Source organism: Giraffa tippelskirchi, chromosome 3 (assembly GCF_054371585.1).
Source record: "Giraffa tippelskirchi isolate mGirTip1 chromosome 3, T2T-mGirTip1v1.2.pri, whole genome shotgun sequence".
NCBI classification, from domain to species: domain Eukaryota; kingdom Metazoa; phylum Chordata; class Mammalia; order Artiodactyla; family Giraffidae; genus Giraffa; species Giraffa tippelskirchi.
Genome location: NC_137277.1, coordinates 85,615,801 through 85,642,859, shown reverse-complemented (window position 1 = coordinate 85,642,859; position 27,059 = coordinate 85,615,801). Strand labels below are relative to the sequence as shown.

At 40.3% G+C, this 27,059-nt stretch overlaps 1 protein-coding gene across 7 annotated transcripts in view; it reads left to right on the top strand.

Moving 5' to 3' along the window:
- MAP3K20 (mitogen-activated protein kinase kinase kinase 20) overlaps window positions 1-27,059 on the top strand; it is a 167,218-nt gene that overhangs the window by 114,459 nt on the left and 25,700 nt on the right. For 4 of the 7 annotated variants that reach the window (XM_081584644.1, XM_081584645.1, XM_081584641.1 and 1 more), the window contains 6 exons: window positions 3,699-3,834; window positions 16,542-16,586; window positions 18,380-18,410; window positions 18,508-18,647; window positions 22,366-22,428; window positions 23,622-23,714. In XM_081584644.1, coding sequence (XP_081440770.1) covers window positions 3,699-3,834; window positions 16,542-16,586; window positions 18,380-18,410; window positions 18,508-18,647; window positions 22,366-22,428; window positions 23,622-23,714 — 508 coding nt within the window. Of the gene's footprint in view, window positions 1-3,698; window positions 3,835-7,840; window positions 13,646-16,541; window positions 16,587-18,379; window positions 18,411-18,507; window positions 18,648-22,365; window positions 22,429-23,621; window positions 23,715-27,059 lie in introns of those variants that run through there. The other 3 variants (XM_081584648.1, XM_081584646.1, XM_081584647.1) reach the window with 1 other exon arrangement.

The window sequence follows — 27,059 nt, the reverse complement described above, 5'->3', positions numbered from 1 at the left end:
TAGGTGATGACTAAGGGAAAACAACGCCCCCACTCAGTGTGCCAAGGGTTGAAAAGAAGAAAGTGTTTTTTCAGGTCACCTGGACATTTCAACGGATGGCTCCTCTCCTTCCTCTGACTTTTATTTGGTGCCTGAAACCGTGTGTCTAGGGTCCAAAGTATGTGTAGGAAGTTACGAGTCTCAGTGACGTTGGACTCCTGTCCTGCTCTGGTGTTTCTGGCAAATGCTTGTTTGCTGATGGAGCTTCCTCTACACCTAAACCAGATGAAACATCTAGTGTTAGAAAGTTAAATGATTATTCTGAAAATCCTTTTTAAGACTAGATTTTTAAAAACCACATCAACTATGCCCTTTCCTTTAGCATGATGGGAAAGAAATCTAGGGTCTAGTGAACCTTTCCTGTTCATCACATGTTCATCTTGTTTCTCCTCCTATGATTAGCAATAGTGGCCGCCAACATTAAGAACAGGAAGTGCGGTCCTCTTGCTCATGTTTTCAGTTCTCAGTGCCCCGTGTGACTGTCTGCAGGCCTGTGGTCACCTGCGCTGAATGAGCTCCACGGTGCTGTGGTAGAGTGTTCAGGTCCCTGTCTCTTGGCAAAACACTCTGCTGGTTGCACTCTTCCTCAGGGATCAAAATACTCACTCTCACACACCTTCTTAAAAACAAACTACAGGGACTTCCTTGGTGGTCCAATTGCTAAGACTCCGGGCTCCCAATGCAGGGGGCCTGGGTTCCATCCCTGGTGAGGGAACTAGATCCCACATGCCCCAACTAAGATCTGGCACAGCCAAATATTTTCTTAAAAAACACAAAGATTTTAAAAAATTAATCTTTGAAATTTGGATTTAGCACAAATCATTTAATATATAACACTAAACGTAATACCATATATTATCTATTTATCTTGTAATGTATATAATATAGCTGCTTTTATGAACTGATCTTTTATTTCAAAGTAAGTTTCTATTAAAAGAAGATAATTACAGTTTATTGCCTGTTTCTGACAGAGGGAAAACCGATACTGGTTGAAGTCAACCTTAGTTGGATTTGGTTTCCATCAACTTAAAATAATTTCCATAATTTCCATCAACTTAAAACATACAAACTTTATTTTCAGAACACGAATATTACATAAGTGCATCAACCAATGCATTTGATGCAAAACAATGCATCAAAACAGAGGAGACAGCCAGAGGAGCAGCTGTTTTGTGTTGCCCTCCGGATTGGGGTTACATCTCTTACGGCATAAGATCGTTGCTGTCAGGATCTTAGGGCTTCTGGGAAAGCCATGTATGGGAGCTGACACTGAAGACATAGACTAAAGAAGCCTACTTATTTGGTGTTTTTCTGCAGCAGCTCTCAGCTTACCTAGTTTACTTAACTGTTAATCTGTTTTTCAGAAGGGCTCAAAATCAGAGTGGGCTCCCAGAGCGGTAGCTTGAGATGAAGCCTAGGCTTAAATTACAAGTGAAATCAAATGTGCTGGCCATTTTACCCTGATCAGAAAGGGTGAGATGAAGCCTAGGCTTAAATTACAAGTGAAATCAAATGTGCTGGCCATTTTACCCTGATCAGAAAGGGCACCAGTGAGCTCAGCCCCCCTGGCAGGAGAGTTGGGACTGGCCTTGGCAGCAGCCAGGCCCCTGCCATCTCCCAGAGCCCCGTGTACCCAGCTCTGCGCCTCCTTTCTCACCCTCTCGTTTACTGAAGATGGCTCATTCTTTCTTTCCTTTTTGTTGCTTAAGTTTAACCTAAGATCTTCTACACTGAGTTTTTTTTTCCTTAGTCCTCCACTTGAAAAATAAAAACCCTTATTTATGAATGGGCATAATATTATGTCTGAAATATAAAATAAAATTTGGATTTTATGATACAGTCATAATTCTGAAAGATTGCCAATTTGCTGCCTTTCTTTAGGGACTCCCGCGTAACTTACATGGTTTTATAACTTTCAAATGGCACCACTAAAAGGGACAGAGGGTTGACAACAGATGCTTTTACATTTACTTTCCTAGCCTCCCTTGCTCTGCAGACAACCTGGGAAGTAAAATGGGTGACCCAAGTCCAGATCCACCTCAGCAGCTGTTCCCTGAGTTGGATTTGGTCAGTTGATGCCCACATCTTTTTGTTTTTGTGTATTTACTTCTCATCTATTCTGATTTTCCCTGGACATAAACAGGCAGACTTGGGCTGCATGCATCTATTAACTTAGATCTGGGGGCTTCACGCTTCTCTAGTCAAGACCTCAAACCGAATCGTACAGTCTGACATGTAGGTGGGTCTCAGGGCACCTAGGAGCAGCTTTTGGCTCAGCAGCTCACTTCCAACCATCCCCTCTTCCCAGTCCCTTCCTCATCCTGTGTCCTCCTCTCCCTTCCTGTCTCTCCTGCTCTTAGTCTCTCATTACTGATGCTTTTCTCACAAGATCTGGAGAAACTCATGGGAAAGAACTTCCAACTCTCGGAGCATAAGTTTAGACTTAAGCCTGACAATAGCCCTGAAAGAGAAAAAAACTTAAACTGAGCCATCTTACCAGCTTTAATTTCTGTCAAGGACAGGTTTCTATAACTGGACATATTGTTCCAGGTGGTGAGGCGGGTCAGCCCATAGAATCTTGGAGGGAACTAACTTGCTTTTAAAATTGTTAGAGTTAAAATGAACCTTAGAGTTCATCTAATCTAGGATTTCTCACACTTGCCTGATTGTAAAAACAAACTCATATCAAATAATGGAAATTCCTAGGCCCTACCCAGCCCTACTCAATCATGAGCTCCGAGGAAGGGTCTTAGGAATCTATGTTGTGTGGTATGTGTTGCCCAGACAATTATTAGGATCAGGCAGGTTACGGAGTCCCGATAAAAGGTAACCACCACCCCATACAGCCGACGAAACTGAGTCAGGTTAATCCGTAGATTGCTGGAGTTACTCAGCCAGTGAATAGGCTAAGGTGAATTTACTAGTGGGGTGACAGTAATCATCTGACCAGAGTGTCATTTTCCCATCTCTATGCAAGATTAATACCTGTTTCTTGGTGCTATAATGAATATAAGATGAGCTGATACACAATAGATCCAGATGACCATGAGCATTTATTAAATGGCTAAACCAGGACACCAGTTCCAGGGCTCAGACCTCAGACAGTGGTTCTTCACTGCTTTGAGAAAGTATTCCAAACTTATGTTTCCAAGCTAGTTTATATGTTGATTTTGAAGGAAATGAAAGATGTCCGATTCTTTGCTAGTTTGTTGTTGTTGTTGTTTAGTCACTAAGTTGTGTTCGACTCTTTGTGACCCCATGAACTGCAGCACTCCAGGCTTCCCTGTCCTTACTATCTCCCAAAGTTTGCTCAAATTCATGTCCATTTAGTCAGTCATGCCATCCAACCCTCTCTTCCTCTGTTGTCCCCTTCTCCTCTTGCCCTCTTTCCCAGCATCAGGGTCTTTTCCAATGAGTCAGCTTTTTGCATCAGGTGGCCCAAGTATTGGAACTCAGCTTCAGCATCAGTCCTTCCCAAGAATATCAGGGTTGATTTCCTTTAGAACTGACAGGTTTGCTCTCCTCACTGTTTACCTTACCATTTGGTTTCAAAGCACAGGTTTTAGCCTTTTCCTTTGATTAAGCATTGTGATGGACTCCTTAGCACATAACACCTCTCGAGCAAGGTTGAGATTTAAACCAGTTATGTCCTCCTGCAGGTGTGAAATTGAAGCAACTCTTGAGAGACTGAAGAAACTAGAACGTGACCTCAGCTTTAAAGAGCAGGAGCTCAAAGAACGAGAAAGACGGCTAAAGATGTGGGAGCAAAAGCTGACAGAGCAGTCCAACACCCCGGTGAGTGCTCCCCGCAGGGCTCGCTGACCCCCCACTCAGGAGACTGGCTGAGCATGGCAGCATGGCACCACCTCCCCTGCCGCCGCCTCACTTGCTGCCTTGCGCCTGTAATGAAAGGACCTGCATTCATACTTGAGTAGCGCTTCCTATCTCTTTTCAATTAACAAAATTCCAGAAATTTAGAAGAAAAGCTTATCCTGTTTCTGGCTCTTTCCCTGAGAACTGTTACTCTGTCAGTGTGTTTGTATGTTAGAATTACAAAAATAAAAATCAGTGTATTTTTGCACCATCTGCAGTGCATTTTGCACCATCAGGTCCCCAGAGCCTGTGCCTTGAGGCAGATTAACTCTTTAGAGTGAGTCTATCAGTAATTCATAAACACTACACCAAGGCAGTTAGCTGTCTGAGAAAGTCATTAATGTGTCAGAACTTAACCAGTTTTCCTTCTAAAAGCTAACTTAATGATCTATAAATGATGAGTATTAATATTCCTTACTCAATGTAGGGTCATGATCATGGATCATGAGCAGCAAAAAAGTGGGAAAATAGTTCTCTCAGGACAAGCTTCAAGTATTTACTCTGCCAGGAAATATCTTGGTTTTTTCCAAATCTTGTATTTGGATTAAGATAAAAATTCTTCTTAAGAACTCCGTTGTTTATACACTTAACTTGAGCTTATATGGTGAAGGTGACGCTGCTCAGTCGTGTCCAACTCTTTGCAACCCCATGGACTGCAGCCTACCAGGTTCCACCGTCCATGGGATTTTGCAGGCAAGAATACTGGAGTGGGTTGCCATTTCCTTCTCCAGGAGATCTTCCCAACCCAGGGAGTGAACCTAGGTCTCCCGCATTGTAGGCAGACGCTTTACCGTCTGAGCTACCAGGGAAGTGTCTAGTCAAATTTCACCATTCTTTCCCATTTTATTTTTTTTTCACTACTAAAAAATAAAAATTCTGTATTGCAAAAATATGACATTCAAATAAAAACAAACTACAAATTCGTAAAATTAAACATTTAAGACAGAAATATAGAGAGCTCACAGAAATAACTTAAAACCTTGGACACCAACAGAAGCATGGGGAAAGACTATAGGTACATAATTCACTAAAGAAGAGGTACAAATAGCTAATAAACATAAGAAAAGCTACTCTAGAAAACAAGACCATTCTTCCCTATTTTAATAATTTATTATTTAAAGAATTAAGTATAAATTTATCATTGGCTTTTCCAGGGTTTTAAATGGGCAATATATGTCCACCTTAAGATTACAAGAAATAATGATTAAAAGCACACTTGTTATATATTTTAAATTCACGTTTGATAGTTACTTTGGTGATTATACCCCCCAAATACTTAAATGTCCTTCAATTTGTGATCTTCAAAAACTTTCCTATTTTTAAAAGTCTTAATCTCCATTAAGCAGCCAGTGCCCAACTGCAAAGTATTTAACAGTGTCTAAAGAATAAAATAGTTTGCCTCTTTTTCCCATTTATGTGGAGGAAGAACCTGATATCCAAAAAAGGAAACTACAGTGAAATTAAATGTGTATTATCAGATTTAACTTCTTAAAAAATGACTTTGGTTATCCAAGGAATCCCAAAGTAAGGAACTGAGTAACAAGTAAACTTGTTATGCGTAAGACTGTCTTGTGGTATTAAAACAGTACCACATTTTGTAAGTTCGGTGAATTTTATCTTGGCTTTCAAGAAAGAAATTAAGGAAAGCTTCCTGTTATGGTTGAACTGGCAGACTCAGAAAGCATTGCACTAAGGATCTGCAATGGAACACTGCTTCTCCCAGAACTGATGAGAAGCAAAAATATGGCCACCTTCTGAAGAGAGTTGTGGGGGCTTTTAAGTACATTGAAATCTTAAGCTATAAAGCGCTGCATGGCTTGGCTCTTTCTAAATGTAGTGTTGTAAGAAAAAAAAAAACTTTAAAGGACCCATTAAAATATGCTTTAGAACCTCTCTTTGGTTTACTGGCATTAGTTTTGCTAAGAAATTATGGGCTGCCTTGCACACATTATTGCTATTAGTAACGCAGCTGTGTAATAAATCATGAAAAACTGAGTGCACAGTAGGTTGTATGCTTGTGTTTTAACTGCAGAAAACTTTCGGTAAAGGAGCTGCTCTGAGGGCTACCATCTAACAATGGACAGCATGCAGCACAATCTCAATAAGATTTTCTTCTTTTTTTTTTTTTACCTATGCGGCTAAGTTTTCTTTCTGTACAGTACCTGCTTTTAATGTCTCTTTTGCTTAGAGCTGTATTTCTGAAGGAAAGAAGGTTTGTGCTCAGGTATTTTATAAGTAGGTTTTTTCTTTTATCCTCACATCAGTTTCTAGTTGACTTTAAATGAGGTTTCTGAGAGATGGATAAAATAAACCTTTTTAAAAGGAGGTGGCTGGAGACTCAGTAGCTGAGACTGTGTAGCCTCATCTTATAACTTGATATTTAAGTAACATCATAAAAAATGTATTATTGTATTTATTTCAAGGAAGAACAGTCTTTTCTTTCCTGAAATTAAAACATTAGTTAAAGATATTTGGGAAGATGGAGTCTCCATACACAAATATGAACAATGTTTATTTTTTAACAATTCTTGTAGCTTGATATAGAAATTTTACTTCTTTTAAAAATAAAACTTATTTGAGAGACATTTTTTGAGATCTTAACATAATGTGAGGAAGGACCTATGAAATAATAAAGTAGATAAGCAACAAAGAGATCCTGAGAGCATGTAACAATTGAAAAAAAATTTGAGAGGCTGGGAAATTTGACTGCAAGGAAAGGAATAGCCTGTTTCTGGTCTTAAAGGATTTAAATCAATTTCTTCTATGTAGCTGCTGATTTTTAGCTGAATTATGTGAAGTTCTTATTGAACTAATAACTATAGAGGTCTTTTCCTAATGAAGTTAAGATAATTTTTTAAATAGAATTCAATTCCAACTTTAATTTAAAAATTAGGAAATTGGCCCTAAAAAGCACCTTTACTTACAGAATGTTAAGATCATCCCAGAGTTATATTATTTGTACTTTATCATAAATTTACCCTTATTTACACAGCATGAAAAATATGTCTTAATTTGCTTCTTTCTCGAAAGAAGAGGCAGTCACTCTTTCCGAGCCTAACAGTTCTACCCCTGAAATGTGTATGAACGACATTTATGGAACTATGTTGGCTGTTTAAAAAAATTATGTAAGATTGAAAATGTCTGTATCCATTATGAGAAGAATTCCTAGGAAAAAATTCTGCTAAAAGAAGGAAATTTGTAGAGATAAAGACCAAGGTGACAATATACATTAATACTAGTTTCCTGTCCTCCCAATTTTCAGATGTTTACATACTTGTTTATACTTAGATGTCAGAGATGATATATAAGTGACTTATTTCACAAATTGGGTAACTAGTGTTATATATCTGCCTGTATTAAATAATAGAGACAAGTGAATTCTAGACTGCTTTTTAGTACATAGTCAGATACTTAATCTAGCTAAAAAGATAGTTAATGACCCAAATCTCCCTAGAACTGTATTGACTACTAAACTGTTTTTATGCTTCCTCTAAGCTTTTCTTCTTTGGTACAGAGTTTCTTGTTTGTTTTGTTTTTTATTACTCAAGATTAATCTCTACTTAATTTCTTCGTTAACATAGTAGTTAACTTTTTCCATACGAATTTGGGAAAAATTAAGAGAAATTCTAAAAACTACTTCATTTTTGCAAAATGAGGGTTTAAAACTTACAAGTTCCTTCCTATTTGAAAATTTGGCTTGCTGTAGTGCCTTGCAAACTTTGATGTGATCTACTCTGTCATTTATAAATCATGATAAACATGCTGGAGCCAAACCTGCCATTAATAAATTCTCACATAATCCCCTACATACATTTCACTAATCATTTACTTTCCGTGCAGCACCCATTAATTTTGTGGTATCTGATCCCTTGATATAAATTGATCCTAATTTCTCTTTTTACTTCTGTCCTTTCTTCCCTCGTGATAGCTTCTCTTGCCTCTTGCTGCAAGAATGTCTGAGGAGTCTTACTTTGAATCTAAGACAGAGGAGTCAAACAGTGCAGAGATGTCATGTCAGATCACAGCAACAAGTAACGGGGAGGGCCATGGCATGAACCAAAGTCTGCAGGCCATGATGCTGATGGGCTTTGGGGATATCTTCTCAATGAACAAAGCAGGAGCTGTGCTGCATTCTGGGATGCAGATTAACATGCAAGCCAAGCAGAATTCTTCCAAAACCACATCTAAGAGAAGGGGGAAGAAGGTCAACATGGCCCTGGGGTTCAGTGATTTTGACTTGTCAGAAGGTGACGATGATGATGATGATGACGGTGATGAGGAGGATAATGACATGGATAATAATAGTGAATGAAAGCAGAAAGCAAAGTAATAAAATGGAAAATGTCCGGGAAAACAAAAGAAACTTGTTATCTCAGTCTGTACAAAAACCAATAAGGAGGTAGAAAACCAAGCACTGCATTTTTAGGCCAATCACATTTAGATAACTGTCATTTCTTTACAATTTTACTTTTGATTTGTCTTTGCTTACAGGAAAAGAGGGTGGGGAATTAAGCCAAAAAGATCTGTTCAATGAATCAGCATGTATGGTACCTGATTATAGAAACTTGTGACTTTATATGCAATATAGCATTTTTTTAACTAATGACATTCTGGCTTTTTTTAATGAATACTTTATAATTTGATTTGACTTATTCAGTTGCTTCAAAAAACTTGCATTTCGGACAATCACTCTTGACTCCTAATTCTTCTCTGACACTTGATTTTCTTGTAACATACTATATTTTTTTCTCTTATGGAAATACACAGTACTGTCAGAAATAATTGATAGTGACTGCAAAATCCAACAGTAAAAAAATTGAGATGAAAGGAAGTTGTAACAAATACTTCTACAGAAATACCTAAGTGCTAAGACTACTGAGAGTAAGACCTAAGAGATGTTCTCAATAGTATGTTTGCAGGAGAAATACCCCAGCATCAGATGTGGTACTTTCATACTGGTGCTCGCCCTAAAAGCTTCTTAACAGCACACTGTCATCTAAGGCTTAGCTTACACTTTATACAAAGTATATACTTTACACAAAGAGAAAGAGAGGATAAGAGGTACTTCCAGACAGTGTGAGTGTTAATATGATGCCATAGGGGTGTATACATGTGTCTGTTTTCCAGAGGGGTATGAGAGTCCTGGATTCTAAATGCGTGTAGAGATATTTTAAAGAGGGAACTAAATATTATAAAAAGCTGTCCTTACTTAGGCAAAAGTGCAGAATGAAGGATCCTTTTATAGCAGATATACCCTTTCAGATTTGTCTTAAAAAAAATAAAAAAATAAAAAACCCCGACTCAGCTATGCTAGTGTTAAAGAGAAGTAAATGTTGATGCTGCTCTGAAAACCTAGCTAGCCAGAGAGATATTTTCAAAATGTTATCACAGATTTGTCAAAGCTTGTTTAAACTATGAAACACTTAAAAAAAAAACTAAAAAAATTTGTAGTTAGATACACACACACACACACACACACACACACACACAGAAAGGCAAAAGAACAAAGACTTTTCTTCAGTCTAAATTTGAAAGTAGTGCCGTTCATTTGACTATCAAACCAAGGAACTTTGCGTGGTTCTTTTTATAAGAAATTTAAGAAAGGATATTATCATAGATATTATCTAACACTATTTCTAAGTATATTTGATCATAAAAAGCCTCCTGGGATTTGAAGTATGACATGTTTCTAATCCCCATTAAGGGTAGGAAAATATCATAAAATGATCAATATGCTATGCTTGCTTTATTTGAAAAAGAATTACTAATAAAATGTAGAAATGAAATGTAGGTATGAAATGTAGACCACTCAGTATGGAATAGTGATAAAGAGAAGCATCTGGAATCAGGTTGTGATTCAAAAATTGCTGTGCAATCTTGGGCAAATTATTTAACTTGTGTGTCTGTTTGCTCATCTTTAACATGAGAATGATAATAGTACCTACTTCAAAGGATTGTTGTGAGGGTTAAATGAAATGCTAGACATAAAGCACTTAACACAATACCAAGCCCATGGTAAGTGATCAGTTAATGTGAGCTACTGTTAACTGTGTCAGTGAAAAGACAATGAAAAATAAGTGGTCTCTGTAACCTGGAAGATGAAACTATCAATTTCAAGTAATGTTTGTTGAGTAGGATAAGATGAAAGTTAAAGTGAACAACTTTCAGGAAAGATAAAGCAAACATCTTTAGAATGTAACCTATGTGAGCGATCCACTCTGACGCCCTTTGAAGACCATGCACGTGGCAAGGTTAGCCTAGTCTGAGGTGTTTGCTGGCCCTGCTACCACCCATAGATGAGGCAAACACAGAAAGAAGCCATAAATGTTTTCCCTGGAAGATGGGCTCCCCACATAGCCAATCTGATACACTTCTTGTGTCTATGCAAACTCAGACCCATATACCCATACAGCACAATGTAATGCTGGTGAGAAACAGGTGCAGATGTAAGTAGGTGTCCTGTCTGCACTCAGACGTAGAGGGGTCCTCCCTGATTCAAGCCACGCCACTCAAGCAGATCTTGGAGTGGAGCAAAGGGAATGGTTTTCAGCTCTTGCCTTTGCAGCATGCCCTGGGGCTCTGTGACCATGTAATCTGAGGGAGAGCCAGAGATCAGGTAGTTCAAAGCCTCATGTTGCACATCTTCCCAGGCCAAGGTAAAGTCATCCATCCCACCAATATTCTTGAGCCCCTCCTCTGGGCCTCGTACCATTCTAGGGAACAGCTTGAGGAAAATCTTTGCCCTCATACAGCTTACATGCTAGTGAGTGGAGATTGACAACAAACAGAACAAATGCATCGTATAGTAAACATTTAAGTGGACACTGGGACATGCAGCAGAGGAGGAGGAGGTGGCTCATAGGAGAGTTCTGCAGACTTGCAGGTGTGGTCAGGAAGGGCCTCACTGATTATGGAATCTCTGTGGGCGGAGTTTGGGATCTGTGTACCTCTGTAGGAATGTAGACCTTGCCTCTCATTTGAGACTAACCAGCAACAAATTTAGAATGTATGAAATGAATGGGATGGACTTTTTTAATTTACATTTTTAAAAATTTATAGCAATTAGGTCTATTGTGATTATACGTAAGATTTTCTTGCATTAATAAAAGCAGCCAAATAGGGCGAAAAGGGAAGGGTAATCACCCAGCCATAGGTTTACCATCAGGTAGTATTTCTCTAATCTCTCAACTGTGCCATTTTCCTGACCAATATTCCAGAGATGGTCATAGCTCAATAATCTACCATCAAGAAACTACAAAGATTCCAGATTATAGCAGAATTGATAACCTCAGTGATAAGCTTGAAATCTTCTAACCTAACATTGAGCGATAGATAATAACTGTATGGCACTGGCTATTTTACTTTTTGTTCCAAATCAGTGTCCTTTCTAGGGTTTTGAACATTCCTTCACTCTGTATCATATAAACAGAATCTTAAAGTGGTCTCATTCAATCTATGAAGATGATTTAGAAGACTTTAGACTCTATTACTGGCCCTATTAATTTTAAAATGTTTATTAGTCATTAGTCATCGTCATTTCGAATGAAGATGTTAATTATACAGCTTTTAATTTACCCTTCAGATCAGTTTTTTAAATGGTAAATTATTGGTGTTAGAATTATTTCCAAATACTTGACTTACAAAAATGTACATTTATAAAGAGAATCTGAGTTAAAGAAACAGAATATAAAATAGGTAACTAATAAAAACCTACTGTATAGCACAGATAACTCTACTCAACACTCTGTACTGCTAAGTCGCTTCAGTCGTGTCCAACTCTGACCTATATACAAGGAAAGACTCTAAAAAAAGAATGGATACATGTATAACTGATTCATTTTACAGCAGAAACTAACACAACATTGTAAATCAACTATACTCCAATAAAAATCAACTGGGAAAAAAAAAGAGAAATATGAAGATTCACAATTAGAGTTGAAACTGCAAATTGTGATAATAATTATCAGAGCCATGCAACTGAAAATATAACTACTCTTACCTTTTTTTCTTTACTCATAAAGCTGATCATGTAGAATGTGATGACACCCTCTCAGTGGTTCTCAACCACGACAGCACTGTCGCCAAATGGTGTTTGGTGATGCTGGGGCGTATTTTTGGTTGTCTGGGAGTATATTTAGTGCCCAATGCCCCAAATCCTATGTGCCAGTCCCACTCAATAAAAACAATTAAATACAAAAAGCCCATGGCATTGTCCCTTCCTTCACCGAGAAACTTAGCTAAACCTGGCAGTTGTAGAGTTCCACATCTCATTTTTTCCCCCATAAACATAATTACCCAAGTCAAAAGATGCATTTTCAGAATTACAACTACTTATGCAATCTGAATTTTGTCGATTCATGTCATTTATCTTAAATACTTGTGGAAATTGTTTCTTTCCCCTTAAGAATGCTGGTAGAAAGTTTATGAAACAGCTAAATTTATTATGAGAGAGGGGCAAGATGTCAGTCTCCTGTTACACTGATTTCACAATAAATAAAAAAGAAAAATATCACTGAGGTAGCTACAGTTCTGCAAAGTAGCCAGGTTAACTTAAAAAGACATGTTTCTTTAACAGTCTTTTTTTTTTTTTTTTAAGAAAAATTACATTTTAATATTTTACATAAATAACCAATGGGAAGAGGTTGAAGACACACTTGTTTCTGATGCTCTGGAAATGTTGAGGGCCATTTTATAGCCAGTGATTTTTAATATGCAGTAGATTCACCAGCTGGGGAATTCAAACTTCATCCCCATGAAAATCAAGGAATTGGGGGTGGGGGGAAGGTTTGGGAGAGATCTAAAATGATTTCTCATGGCACTATGATATACACAACTTTGTTTTTCAGAGATTTCATTGCAATGGTAAGAATTTCACGAAAGATCATTTTAAAACTTATTTTGAGTTAAACCTTGATTTTTTTTTTTTTTTTTGATATACTAGACTTTGACACACTGCCTCTTGAGACTAGCAGAATCTACTATTCCGTATACATAATAGAGCATACTTTTTCTATAATCAGGTACCTTTTGCTGCTTTGGGATAAGACTGTTTTCCTGTTTAGATTTTAAGCATTGCCAGAGAGAAGAATCTGTTCTGTTCTTTTGATTGTAGCACAGCCTGATAGCTCTAGCTGCAGCCTCTCTGATGAGGAATGAATGCCTACCAGGACATCTGGGCAACTAGCTATGTTTCCTCGAACTCCAGCTTAGTTGGCGCTCCATTGCCTGTGAGGAGCTTTCTGGCATGTGATTATTTACTTCAGAATTAGAGTTTCAGGCACCTACATTGACTATTTTATATCATGTGCAGAATAATAGATCTTTAATGTCAGATACAATACACTGCACATATTGCTTTTGCACTGTTTTAAAATTTTTGTACTAAATGATAGAAAATATTTATATTCTTTGAGTGTGAGCTTTGAATAGATGGTATTATCACTTTTTTTTTTTTTTAACAAAACATTTTTCTCAAATATTCTATCGCAATGTTATTCTGAGCAAGTCGTATGCCAAAATCTTGTATCATGTTTGTATGGAAGATTAAATTTTACTCTTGTATGGTAAGACTACTCAGTTATTGAGTTCTTTGTTGGAATTTGATATTCCAACACAAAGCCCACTATGTATTCAGAAATCCAAGTTGGTGTCATACATTTCATTTTGATGTGAACTTTTCTTTGCTTTCCTTTGTTTCAAGACTCCATTTTGCAATAAACGTTTTGACAGTAAATCCCTTTGTTATGTGTGGCTGTGTATATCAGAGATTTGTTAGATTGGATTCCAAACATCCTTTGAAGGAATCATTGTCACACACATGCCTATGAGTGTGAGCTCTTCTCTCCTGAAATCAATTGGAGTGTAAATAATGAAACTGTAAAGTGATGGGGCAGTCACGAGGTAAATGGTTTTGTTTTTTTTTTTTATCCCCAAAGAGAGACAGACAGACTTAGAACTCACCCTACAGCAGAAACACTGATATGATAACAAGGTACAGCAAACATAAAGGAAATGGAAAGCCACTCTGTGACTGGAGATCATTAACTCTTCTTTCCTATCCTGCCAAATTCAAACCATCTTGAAGCTGTGCCTGGCTCCACAGCCTTCCTCTCACTGATCTTTGCAAGCAGCATGCCAGAATCCTACCAGAACGAGGTCTCACCCTGCATCCAGTGCCTTTCCCTTGACGTCATCTTGATAAGCCTTTCTCAGAGCTCAAGAGAACTCCTCCCCTGTCCTTCTGACATGAAAACCAGAGATGTTGGTTTTGATTAGTTGTTTCACTTACAACCTTTATTCAAGAAATATTTATCAGTTTTGTTCAGCCCAACATTTGGGGATATGTATAAAAAATATTGTATAAAATATTTGGGGATATTGTATAAAAAATCAAAACATTGCATACACACCCACTCCCTGTAAAGCCAGCCTCGATGCGGGGACCATCTCTGAGATGCAGTCTGTTGTTTCTTGAACTAATCAAATAATTTCCTTGTTTCACATTTGATCCCGTGGTGGGAAAAGGGAATGACATGTTTCTGCAGCTATATACAGCTGTCCCGTGAAGAAATAAAACTTGTCATGTGTTTTCTTTGATCCAGTTCTGTTTTCGATCCTATTTCTCGAGTCTCTCTCCTTCCTGCATTATTCAAGCAGATGAGCGCATGTGACTACAAACACTAAGTATTTCAGAGGAGGAAGGGGCAGCCCTGTAGGAATTGGAGCACATGGGGTAGTGGAATACATATGGAGTGGCAGCGATTTGTACCCTTGCAACTTATCTCTACATCTCTAACTCTATGCATTCAGATTCACTGTAACTAGTGGGCTTTTAAAATAATTCTGCGTAGCCCCCAAGAGTTGGCTACCTTTCCCATTTATCTTGAGACATGCACACACTGTACCTGGAGCTCCAGTGAGGCAAATGTGACACGCCTGTCCTTCCTTCTTCTGCCCCCACTGTCAGTGTCCTGCCTTGTTGCTTCTTCTGTCCAGGAGTCACCTCTCTTCTCCTTACCCTGCTGTGCCAGCTCAAGCCACTGTCCCTTCCATCCCCATGTTAATCTATGAAACATCGTTTTTCCATGGTATAGCCATAGACACTGAAGTCTACACCAGAGAATTTAGCTTTGTAGTAAATGCAGCCTTCAATTTTACTCATTCAACAAATTGTTCAACAAAGATTTACCAAGTACTATGTGCCAGGCATTCTGCTGGGCACTGAGGAAACTAAGATGAAGGTGAATTCCTCCAAAAGTAAAATCCATACCTACTTCAGCCCCTTAAATTAAAAGCTCCCTGAAAGCAGGGGTATCACTTCCCTAGCAAGGTTTTGAGCATGTGAATTAAAAATACCTGCAGATTAGAAGCGTTAGCCGCCCACCCTCTGATTTTTACATAATCAAAGTAACCAAATTCAACTGTTTTTTTTCAACTCACCCACACACACAAAATATATTATTTGTAACAGGGGTTGAAAGACACTTTGCCACATTATCTCATGAGCAGTCCAACCATTCTGGCAAGTTAGAGTTAGTTACAAGTAATGGCTGTTGTTGTTCAGTTGCCAAGTTGTGTCCGACTCTTTTGTGACCCCATGGACTGTGGCCTGCCAGGCTCCTCTGTCCATGGGATTTCCCAGGCAAGAATACTGGAGTGGGTTGCCATTTCCTTCTCCAGGGATCTTCCCAACCCAGATATTGAATCCACATCTCCTCCACTGGCAGGCGGATTCTGTACCACTGAGCTACCAGGGATGATAATGGCTAAAGCAAACTAATTAAGGTCACGAGACAGATTTTTTTTCCCCATTATGTAGGTATTGGGTTAGTCAAAATGTTCGTAAGAAGTTATGGAAAAACCCAAACAAGCTTTTTGGCCACCTCAATATTTATTACTTAGTCTGTGGCCATGGAATATATATTGAAGCAAGTAGCCCTTTGGCTCTGAAAATGGCCAGGTGGGAGTCCTCCTGAAAAGTTGTCTTTTGTGTTTGTACACTTTCCAGGGAGGGTGGTTACTTTAATTTTAGTTAGAACAACTCCACAACCTGAGTTCCTTCGGAGAGCTCCGATTTCACATGTCCTTCTAATATTTGGTTTTAAAAATATAGTGCAAGTAAGACATTTAGTTAAAACTTAGAAATTCCCCTCTAAAAATAAGCATCTATGACATCTAGTTACCAAGTGGTTGCTTTGAAATTTTCATTAATAAAATCAAATGATCTCCATGTTGACTGAGAATCCCGAAGAAGGCTCTGGTGTCTGACAAATGTCAGAAATTCCTCGACTTCCAAGGCCTTCTTGTGGGAGGTAAAACTACTTCAGTGCGCCAACTACCAAGAGAGGAAAATCCCATGATGTGCAATCCCATTGTAACAGTTCACCAAGCACAGTGAATTGTTGCTGAGAGGTTGATACACTCGATTGGCTTCTGTGGGCACCATCCTTAGAACCCTGAGAAATTCCTCTTAACAGGCAGGAAAATTGGTTTCCATTCAACATAACCTGCAGAAAGAACCAAGCCAGAGCATCGGCCCAGAGCTAAAATATTGAAGAGAGGGGATAAGCCAAAAAGACAATGATAATATTCCTTTTTTTCCCCCCATTTCATTCATATTTCCCATGCAGCTGCTGCCTTCCTTTGAGATTGGTGCTTGGACAGAAGATGATGTGGTAAGCTGCTTCTGTTAATGCTTCCTTCAACCTGGGCAGGAGTTCATAACTAGGTCCGCAAGTTAAAAATGCAGGTAGAGGGGTTTGGGCCTTAGGAAGGTCTAAGTAGGAGAAGTTGACAAGTTCCACGCTTTTCTATTTTTAAGGCAGTAATGATTTAAAGTAAGGCCTCGAGCAAAGCAAGTATCTCATCACATCTTACCAGACGATTCCACCTCCCTATTTGCTCTGAAAGGTATTCCAGAATGCAGTAATGAATCCCAGTTAAAGGGGCTTCCCAGGATACCAAATGATCATACCAGGAGAAAAAGTGATTTTAAGTTTTCCCAGAAGATCAGGGTTGGACTTGAACCACCGTGAGGAAAGATTTGGTAAAGGCAGTGCCTTAGCCCTGTTCATTTTGCCATCTTTACTCTGACCTTCCCAAGAAGGAACAGACCTGAGTTCCCAGACATTTCTCCACAGCTGGAGCCAGACAAGCCCCGTGTTTGGCGGAGGATGTGAAGAGACTGTTTAAATCCAAAGGAAATCCCACACCCTACACTCTGGGTAGACACCCAGAAGAACAAGCCTCCATAGCCTGTTGTATCTCTGCAGCTTGTTTCCTTGGTGAAAAACAGGGCTAAGAATTATTGATCAGAGACCTCAGGGGTTTATGTCTGTCCAGGTCCAACTTATAAGTTCAGGGTTTTGTTAAATGAAAAGTGGGGAAAAAGCTTGTATGCTAACCTTAGCAGGCCCACACCCCAGGAAACAGACTTGGTACCCCAAGATCCAACTGGTTACTAGAAACTCTTGGGAAGGTCTCTGGAAGGCTTACCAGACTCAGTCTGGTTTTTGGGCTGGGGCACATCCCTTCCTGCCCTTGGTCTTCTGCTGAAGTGATGCTGCTTTCAGATGAGCTCATCTCTATGGCTTCCATGGGGGGAGGATGCTGGCACCCGCTGCCTCTACTTCCCATTCCCTGAGCCCCCAGGAATTCTAAATTTCCTGCCAGCCCTGCTTAACAAGGAGAGAGGACTTAGGATCTCCTCTGTTCACAGACCTGGATATAATCCCTTCATCCCCTGCTGCAAAGTTGGCCCGTCTCATTTGAGAAGAAATGTTTTCAAAGGCACTGAACTCCAACAGCTATTTTTAGTCTTTGCTCTGAGGTTGAGTGGTTTTCAAACCATTTAAATAAAATTCCAGGGTCAAAGGCTCCCTAGAGAACTGGATCTGGCCCCACCATTCTGTCTCCCTTTGCCTGGGTAGTGTGAGGGGCTACGGTAAACACGTGCCAAGTGAAAGTCAAGGACTGAGGTCACTGGGTCCAACCTCATTCTGTATAGAAGCTCCATGCTTTAACTTGTCTTGGGCCACAAAGCTAATTCATGACCAGGCCTAGAACAGAGGATGCATATTATCCATTTTTCTGTCCACTGCCATGTGGTCCCTGTTTTTCATATAATTCCTGGGTAAACCAGTGCCCTTGAACACCCCAGTGGACCACTGGCACATGAATGGAAACGGCATTTTAAGTAAGAATCTTCTCAAACGGATTTTTAAATGTGTTTCAAATAAGAAGTAAAACCAGTAGTCCTCCAAGGGCCCAAGATGCCCAAAGGGAGGGATATCTCCAATTTGAAAACTTGAAGCTTTAAAACAATGAAGAGAAAATCTTCAGTTTTCTCTTTGTGGTTGAGCAAGAATTAAACATATTTTACCCATTGAACAACTATGTGTCTTACTGTTAAGTCTGGCCACTGACCGTGAATGAATCTTCAAAACCATGTGTGTCCTCTCTTCCACAGTATTTTTGGGTTCAGCAGCTCGTCAGAAAAGGCAAGTGGAATAACTTACCTTCTTAATTCATGGAGTTAACTTTGCTTGGGATGTGATTGAGTCTGATTTTATTCTGCCTTCTAATCACTCCCTTCAGGTGACTCTTCAGCAGAGATGAGTGTGTATGCAAGCTTGTTTAAGGAAAACAACATTACAGGAAAGCGACTGCTTCTTCTCGAGGAAGAAGACTTGAAAGACATGGGCATCATCTCCAAGGGGCACATCATCCATTTAAAGGTACCTCAGAAAGGGAGACCATTCCGTCAGCAGATGTTTATTGAGCACTTACTATGGAGTGGGTCGTGTGTCGTGTTAGAGGCTGAGCTGATGGTCAGAGCGCCATACTTCATACCAGTTGAGCATTAGCTGCTGCCCCCATGGGACCCCTACTTCCTCCACATAATCCCCAAACAAAAGAGTTGGACTTTGGGTCCAGCAGAAGTCACCTGGATACACCTGCATAGCACCCCATGTCCTCGGGATGTCTCTGGTCTAGTGGAGAAGACAGGTGTTGATCGTGCAAAAATGATAACATGACAGCTTTAAGAAAGGCCACAAAGGAGAGGTGAGATTGGGCTGAGGAATGGCTTCTGTGAAGGAGTTACGAAGGCATTGAGAGCTGAAGAACCAGGAGGTGTTGAGCAGGTGAAGGACGTGGGGAGGAGGTGTTCTGGGAACAAGGCACCACCTGTGGAGAGGCCTCAGTGTGGGAGGGAGCGTCATGTACACTAAGGCCGTGTGCACGGGCAGAGCTGCCAGCCCCCGGCCAATAGTAGGAGGCAACTTCCTTTGAGGCCAGACTGGATATCCATTAGGGACCCCAACAATGCCAGAGCATGTCTGTAGACTGAGTGAAGCTTGAACCACCACAGCATCTAAAGCCGTGGGAATTCTGTGTTCAGTCTGCAATCTTCCAAATTTTGACCCGAACAGACACCACTATATGTATATTCTTCTCCCTCGTCTTCTCGGGAAATCCTAACATTTCCCCCCAAAACTTCAGTCTTGAACCCTTTCAAGGCTAAACCTCTGTTTTTGTTGTTGCTTTTTTTTTTTTTGTAGTTTAACAACCAGATCTGGTTTTTTGTTTCTTTCTTATGTTTTGCTTTTTAGTTGCTCAAACCAAACCACACTTGCTTGCATCTGTTTGCACCTTGTTATTAATCAGAGGTGTGTTTCAAGAGAGATCTTACGAGAAAATCAAATTTGCTCTCCAAACCACCTCAACCCCAGTGTCAGTGGATGGAGGGGTAGGCACGAGTTAGAAAGAAGAGAGGTAGAATAAAGAAGGAAATGTAGAAAAAGCAACTTCTTATCCAAATCCACATTGTGACAAAGACTCTACCAACATGCCAACAACCGTTCCCTTTTCCTCAGGTGGGGCTACTGATACCAGGCTTTCCAGGGAAATCTTCCTTGAGGTCCAAAGAGAACACCATCCACTCCTATCCTGTGGGCCCTGTATCCATATAAAGACATCCTTACAGCCCCTCAGCACCCTTTGGATGATGGCTTAGCCTTAACCTACCATCTGCTCCCTCTCAGAAGATGGACAGGAAACCTCATGCACACACATACACCTCAAATGCTGGTAAATAATTTAATCTCAACCTATGACTGTGGGCAAATCCATCCTGGAAAGCAATGCTGGCTTAGATGCCCACAGTAGGAAATATTCTTTTCCCTAGTGCAGAGAGAGGAGTTTCAGGGTTCAAAGAGAGAGAGCTGGTAAATCTTGCCCTATTTAGCAGATGCCAAAAAGAAGCTCCAACCTCCCCTTCACCTCTCTTGCAGCCACAGTGATTTCAATATTCCCAGACCCAGCCTAGGACAGTCTAAGTTTCTCTCCATGCTGGTTGGTATCATTAAAGCAAGCAATGTCCAGACTTACTAATTATTGTTCAACAAATACAGTGGATATCTGCTAATCAGAGTCCTGGGCCTGTGAATAAACAAAGAATCGTGCCCTTAAGGAATTTACATCCCAGAAAAGAGATAAAACATGTACATACAGCTTCTGTTAATTCAGTCTTGGCAGTTGAGAGTAGAGTGTCTGCCCTGAGTTTCAAACAAAGGGTGTGACCAGCATCTGAGGGGACTGGAGACACCCCTCAAGCTCCTGGAAGAGTCTGCTTGTGCATAGAAAGACAGTCAGTCCCCAGAGGTGAGGGTCTCAAAAGTCATATCTGCAGACCCTCCACCTCTGCCAAAGCCAGGGCCATGTTAACAGTGGCTGTCCCAGGGGTGGGGAAGGGTTGGGGGTGCTCAGCTCACAGGTGACACTCTCTTAGTCTCAGCTGGGGTCCCAGGTACTTCTGACAAATAAGCTTATATGAGAGGGAAAGAATAAGGCGAAAGGATCGTGGAAACAGGCCTTTCCATGGGAGATCTGGGAGTATCCGGCATATATTCTTTAAAAAAAAAAAGATTCTTTTCCATTATGGTTTATCATAGGATATTGAATACAGTTCTCTGTGCTATATAGTCAGACCTTGTTGTTTATCCATTCTATGTACAATAGCTCACAGCTGCTAACTCCAACCTCCCACCCAACCTCCACCCCCTTGGCAACCACCAGTCTGTTCTCTATGTCCGTGATTCTGTTTCTGTTTTCATAGATAGGTTCGTTGGTGTCATATTTTAGATTCCACATATATTGGGTTGGCCAAAAAGTTCGTTTGGTTAGCGAATACATTGTTCAATAAAGTCTTGGTGAAAATGAAAAACGTCTTTTATGTTTACCTAAAACTGAACGAACTTTTTGGCCAACCCAATGCAGAAAGGAATATATTGCATATACTCTTGAGTCAATGAAGATAAAGAAAGGATCCTTCAAGCTGGGCCATTCAAGATGGGACACCACAAAGAGACCTCCAGCCTGAGCCCACCTGGTCCTTGTCAGAGTGCTACACACACACACACACACACACACACAGACACACACACACACAGACACACAGACACACACACACACACACACACAGACACACACACACACACACACACACACACACACCCTCCGATCCTGAGGGTGAGAAAGTGCCCTCCACACACACACACACACACACACACACACACCCTCCGATCCTGAGGGTGAGAAAGTGCCCTCCGTGCTCTGCAGGGCATTTTTGTAAACCTAGGTGAGTGAGCCTTTCAGCCCACAGATGGTAGATCATTAAATTGGAAAGTGGACAGTCTGCCCACCTACCCTTTTGCTATTTGATTGTCCTGTTCAGCCTGTCTTGGCTCCCACCTCATTGAGCCTGGGAGTCCATGTAGAAAGAATGAAGCCAAACATCCAATAAGTGCTGATTACATTGTCAGATGTCAATGGCTTTCATTTCACTTTAAAAAAATGCATCTCATTTTTCTCACATTGGTACTTTTTTTACTCTCTATGTGATATGTTTGGTTCACAGAAAAGCTGGATTATACCTGATGAATATGAAAAAGAATCATAATTTAAATTGTCCTCCTTTCCTTTAAGAGTTCTTTGTGCTCCATTGGGGGACAGAGCTTTGGACACAAATCCATGGAAAAGCCCGTACAGTTCAGTAAACCCTTCAGTGAGGTTTCAGCCCTAATGGGAGCCTCTGGTGATATATTCGTGTTCTTTGTTGTTTTTCCCACAGTTACTCAGGGTGACGACTGCATTCTGTACCCTAGAATATTAACATGTTACTACTGTACTCTACCAGTGTTTGAAGAAAGCTTTTACTTATTTTTTTACTCTGAGATTTAACATCTTTAAAATATCTTCCTGTTCCATTCAATAATTATAAAACTCCCTATAATACTTGGAACAGTCAGGTTTATTCTCAATAGATGTTGGATATTAACATCCCCAAGGCATTTTGTGGAATACATAAATAAAGAATGCCTTTATATGTGCACAATAATTTTAATCCTTTCTTGGCATTATCAGGTCATTAATAATTTTTTTTTTTTTTTACAGTCAGCCATTGAGAAATTAACCCACGATTACCTAAACTTGTTTCACTTCCCACCACTGATTAAGGTAAATAAGGTTTTTTCTTACTGAGAATATGCAACTTTTATTGACATATGCACCTGCCACATCCACACCTAAATTTGCCAATGTCGGGAACTGTTGTTTGAAGTGAAATTTAATCGTATCTGTCCAACAAAAGGCCCTTTGAGCAAAGCTTAGGATGTGCATATACTGAATACCCTTGTTCCCTGCAAGTTGAAATATTAACAATATAGTCATGATAAGAACAACACATGTCACCTCAGTAGCTTGGGGACATAAGGGCTAACACTGCAGGTGAGGACGTCTGGCCTCCCACCTGGCTCTGCAGCGCTTTGTCCAACATGGAAGCTGCTGAAGGAATTCACACGCTAAGCTCTGGATGACTACTTGCATTGAGGGGTAGGAGTTTTACTGTTTGAATAACATATTAGTATTAATATATTTAACATGCTAAGTGCTAAGTCACTTCAGTTGTGTCCAACTCTTTGCGACCCCATGGACTGTAGCCCACCAGGCCCCTCTGTCCTTGGGATTCTCCAGACAAGAATACTGGAGTGGGTTGCCATGCCCTCCTCCAGGGGATCTTCCCAACCCAGAGATCGAACCTGCGTTTCTTGTGTCTCCTGCATTAGTAGGTGGATTCTTTACCACTAGCATCACCTGGGAAGCCCCATATTTAACATATTATATTTTAAATATGGTCTAAAGATATTGACATAGTTTATTATAAAATTAGTAGATACTTGCAGGAAGTACACAGAACTCTTCTCATTCACTAACCATTCTAGTTTTCCATCTCTGAGCCCTCAAATGTTCATTTTGTTCCTCTGCTTGGCCCCCCATCTGCAGATGCTCTAGGAACTGCATTCTTCTTTGGGAATAGGGTGTAAATATCTCGAGTGTTGTGAAACTTTCAAGGTGAAAGCACAAAGTACATTTCTAGGGAAAAATTGCACAACACAGGATGCATTGTGAAAAATGTAAGATGGTGGCATTCAGTTTGTAGTACATGAGACAAATCATTTGACAAAGTTCGCAAAGGCTTAATATGTCGTTTCTCTTGCTTTAAGCAATTGGAATGTGTGGCATAATAATAATAAAAAAAAGAAATAGTAGATTAGAATGGAAAAAGAAGTGCTGGGAAATCATCTCCTTTACATGAGAAGTAAAAGTAAAAACACTATATGAAATAAACAGTGCTTGGTTTTCTGTTTCAGGGCTCAGTAGGTGAACCAGAAGAAAATGAGGAAAAAATAGTGAATCTTGAACTTGTTTTTGGTTTTCACTTGAAACCAGGGACTGGCCTACAGGTAAATCACATTTAAAGTCCTTTGGATAAATTTCAGTCTAATTTACTCTTTTTCTCTCCTGGAACTCAGTGGTTTTATATACCCCCTACCAGCTGGTAACATGATTCTATGTAAATTTATAGACTTTATAAAATAGAATTTAGTTGAAAGGCTTCCAACTGCCTCTGTAAGCCAATCTAGGAATCTTTCTCATCTAGCTGAAGAGTCCTGTGTGAGGCCACCCAAACCCTCAAAGACACTCATTGCAAGCCATGGAGGATGGGGGGAGGGGGTTAAGGTTGGGGGCACAGACCCTGGAGTAATCGTTTGTGCTTCCTGGTATCACAGCTTCCTGATTCCAGTTTCTTTGGGGTTTTGTTGTTGTTTAATTTTATTTTTTGGCCTCGCCCCATGTCATGTGAGGTCTTAGCTCCCTGACCGGGGGGTCAAACCCGGGGCCCCTACCTGTCAGTCATGGAGTCTTCACCACTGCACTGCCAGGAAAGTCCTGCCAGTTTCTTTGTTTTTTAAGGGAAATCACTTTTATAATATTGAGAGTAGAACAACACCAAGAATGGAACTGTAGGCAAAATGGAAACCCAAATTATCAGCTCTAAATGGGGTGGCAGGACTTTTGACCAATTCTCATTCAGTTGGAGTGCTACTCGATGTTATTTTTAGAATCTGGGCAAATGGTGTGGACTAGACGGCATGTGAATTGGAATCGTAATAGCTTTGTGTTACTTTGGATTACTATGAATAGCTAGTAATAGTGATCACGTCTACTAATAGGGACCACTCATTGTGTTCCAGGCATGCAGGACTCAGGTGTAGTGCTATTTCTCCTCGTTTTACAAATAAGGAGACTAAGGCTCTGAAAAGCTAAATAATTTGTCCAAGGGTTACATGGCTAGCAAGTAGGAGAAGAAGTATGTGAATGCAAGCCTCTCTGACCCCAGAACCAAGCTCTTAACTACTGCACCATTGGTACCTTTCCTTTGATGCCACAAAGAGACCCTGTAAATACAACTCCTCACTACCTGAGCCCATTGCTTTGAGAGAGCTGGTGGGGCTCAGCTGGCCCACTGGCCCTCACTTATTAAACCTTGCTTACCCCAGGCCATTCCTGGAACCAGCGCTTGGGAATGATAGGAAATTGTTGCAAGGGGTTAGTTTCACCTGGGGCTTCAAAAGATGCTCTTTCTAGACGCCTGACAGTGTTTTACCTGCACCACTGCAGGTATATTGATGGTCTCGCTGAATGGAAATCTTAGGCTCCTTGTTTGGGCCACAAAACTTGGATGAGTGAAAGCTGCTCTGACTCCAGGTGTCTGGTGTAGGAACGCTTTTCTTCTTCCTCTGTGATCGGATCACTGTCTATTCATTCCTGTGGATAGAAGCAGCTATAGAAAGGGGCATAGGAGAATAAGCTCCTCTCCAACAAAAACCAAGGGCCCTTCCAATCCTGAGAGTCTGTGCCTGTGGATACCCCAGGTCCATCTGGTGATAAATAAGTTGCACATTGTAATTTGCCTTCTTTGGCATCTACAGCTCTATGGGACTTAATTTATGAGTATTCTGTGTTTAAACATTTTTATGGCTTGTAGGAAGTAAAAGAAGGGGCAAAAATTTTCTTGAAAAAGACTTGTCAAGAGCAGTTTAAGCCAAGAAAATTATTTTCAATCCACAAAGAAATGACTTGTTAATACACACATAGTAAAAATCAGAAGCTATAAATAATATTGGAGACCAAATACAGTAATCTGGTTTTGACCATGATAGTATATAGACTTCTTGAGTCATTGCTTATCCACAAGGCCTCATTCAAGTCACCGGAACTTTTGATTATTTGCTGATCCTTGGTCACCCATGCAGAATAATAATTTCATCCATCCACTCAGCAGAAATTTACCGAGGACCTACTGTGTGCCTGGCTCTCTGCTAGATGCTCAGAATGCAAAGTTTAAAAGTATAGCACTGCCTTGCAAGAAACCCATAGTCTATGGGAAGAAATAGACAAGATCAATGAATGGTTTTAATACAGAATGATGCATTTTTGCAATATCATGCACATCATTCAGTGAAAGCACAGTGGATGAGCACTGAAAGGGGTGCAGAAAGGAGTCAAAGGAGGATCTTGACATCTTCATGGTAGAGGTTATACTTGAACTAAAATTTGAAAACTATCAAGAACTGTTAGATTAGGGAGAAGACATTGAAGGCAAAAGGGACAGCATGTGCAAAAGTTCAGAAGCTAGGAAAACACAAGCAGCTCTTCTTTGGGCTAATTTCTATGACACCTCACAACTCAAACCTTACTCCCTCTGGGGCAACTTAGCATAGTGCAGGTGGAATAGAATGGTGAGAGTTTAGGCCACAAGGGTGACTGGAGACCAGAAAAAGAACTGTCTCGTGTTCTAAGCTAAGGAGTTTGAAGAGTTCTAAGCATGGCGTAGAGAAGCTTCCCTGGTGGCTCAGTGGTAAAGAATCCTCCTGCAATGTAGGAGACGCAGGTTCAATCCCTGGGTCAGGAAAATCCCCTAGAGAAAGAAATGGCAACCCACTCCAGTAATTCTTGCCTGGGAAATCATCCATGGGGTCACAAAAGAGTCGGAGATGACTTAGCAACTGAACAACAAGAGAGGATTTTATTTATGTTTTTAAATGATCTCTGAAAAGCACAGATGAGCTGGGTGAATTGGGAAGCACTCAGGATAGAGTGAGAAAGGCCTGTGTGTGGCAGAGAGACAACCAGGTGAAAAGGGACAGGAGCTGAGGCTATGACAGTGCCATGGAAGTGCATGCATCCAAAGAACTGATCAGACCATATCTCTAGCTGGAGTTGGGGTCTGAGGGAGGAGCCAGGATGATGACTAGGTTTCTAGGGTGAGCAACTGGCTAGATGATATTATAATGCAATAGATGAAAAGTGAAATATACAGTGCAAATGTAACACCAAGGCACTAAAAGTATAAAGAAGTAACTGGAATGGGTGAGGTTAATTAAGAAAAGAAAAGCTTCCCCCCCACCCCCCCAATTTTTTGGCTGTACCTGTGACTTGCAGGATCTTAGTTCCCTGACCAGGGGTTCAATCAGCAGTGAAAGCGTGGAGTCCTGACCTCCAGGGAATTTCTAGGAAAAGCTTTTTTGGAAGGGATGTTTCGAATATGAGCTCGAAGAGGCTCATGGTCCTTTGCAAATAATTTTCTGAATATAATGTTTAAAAGTTAGGCTTAGAGAGTCCTTCTTTCCGAAGAGCTCAAGTCATTTCATCCTTGTCACCTCATTTACCCCCCTTGGCATTTCTGTGAGATGCATAAGGCACATGGTATTGTCATTTTTGATTAGAGAAAGTGTGTTACCAGC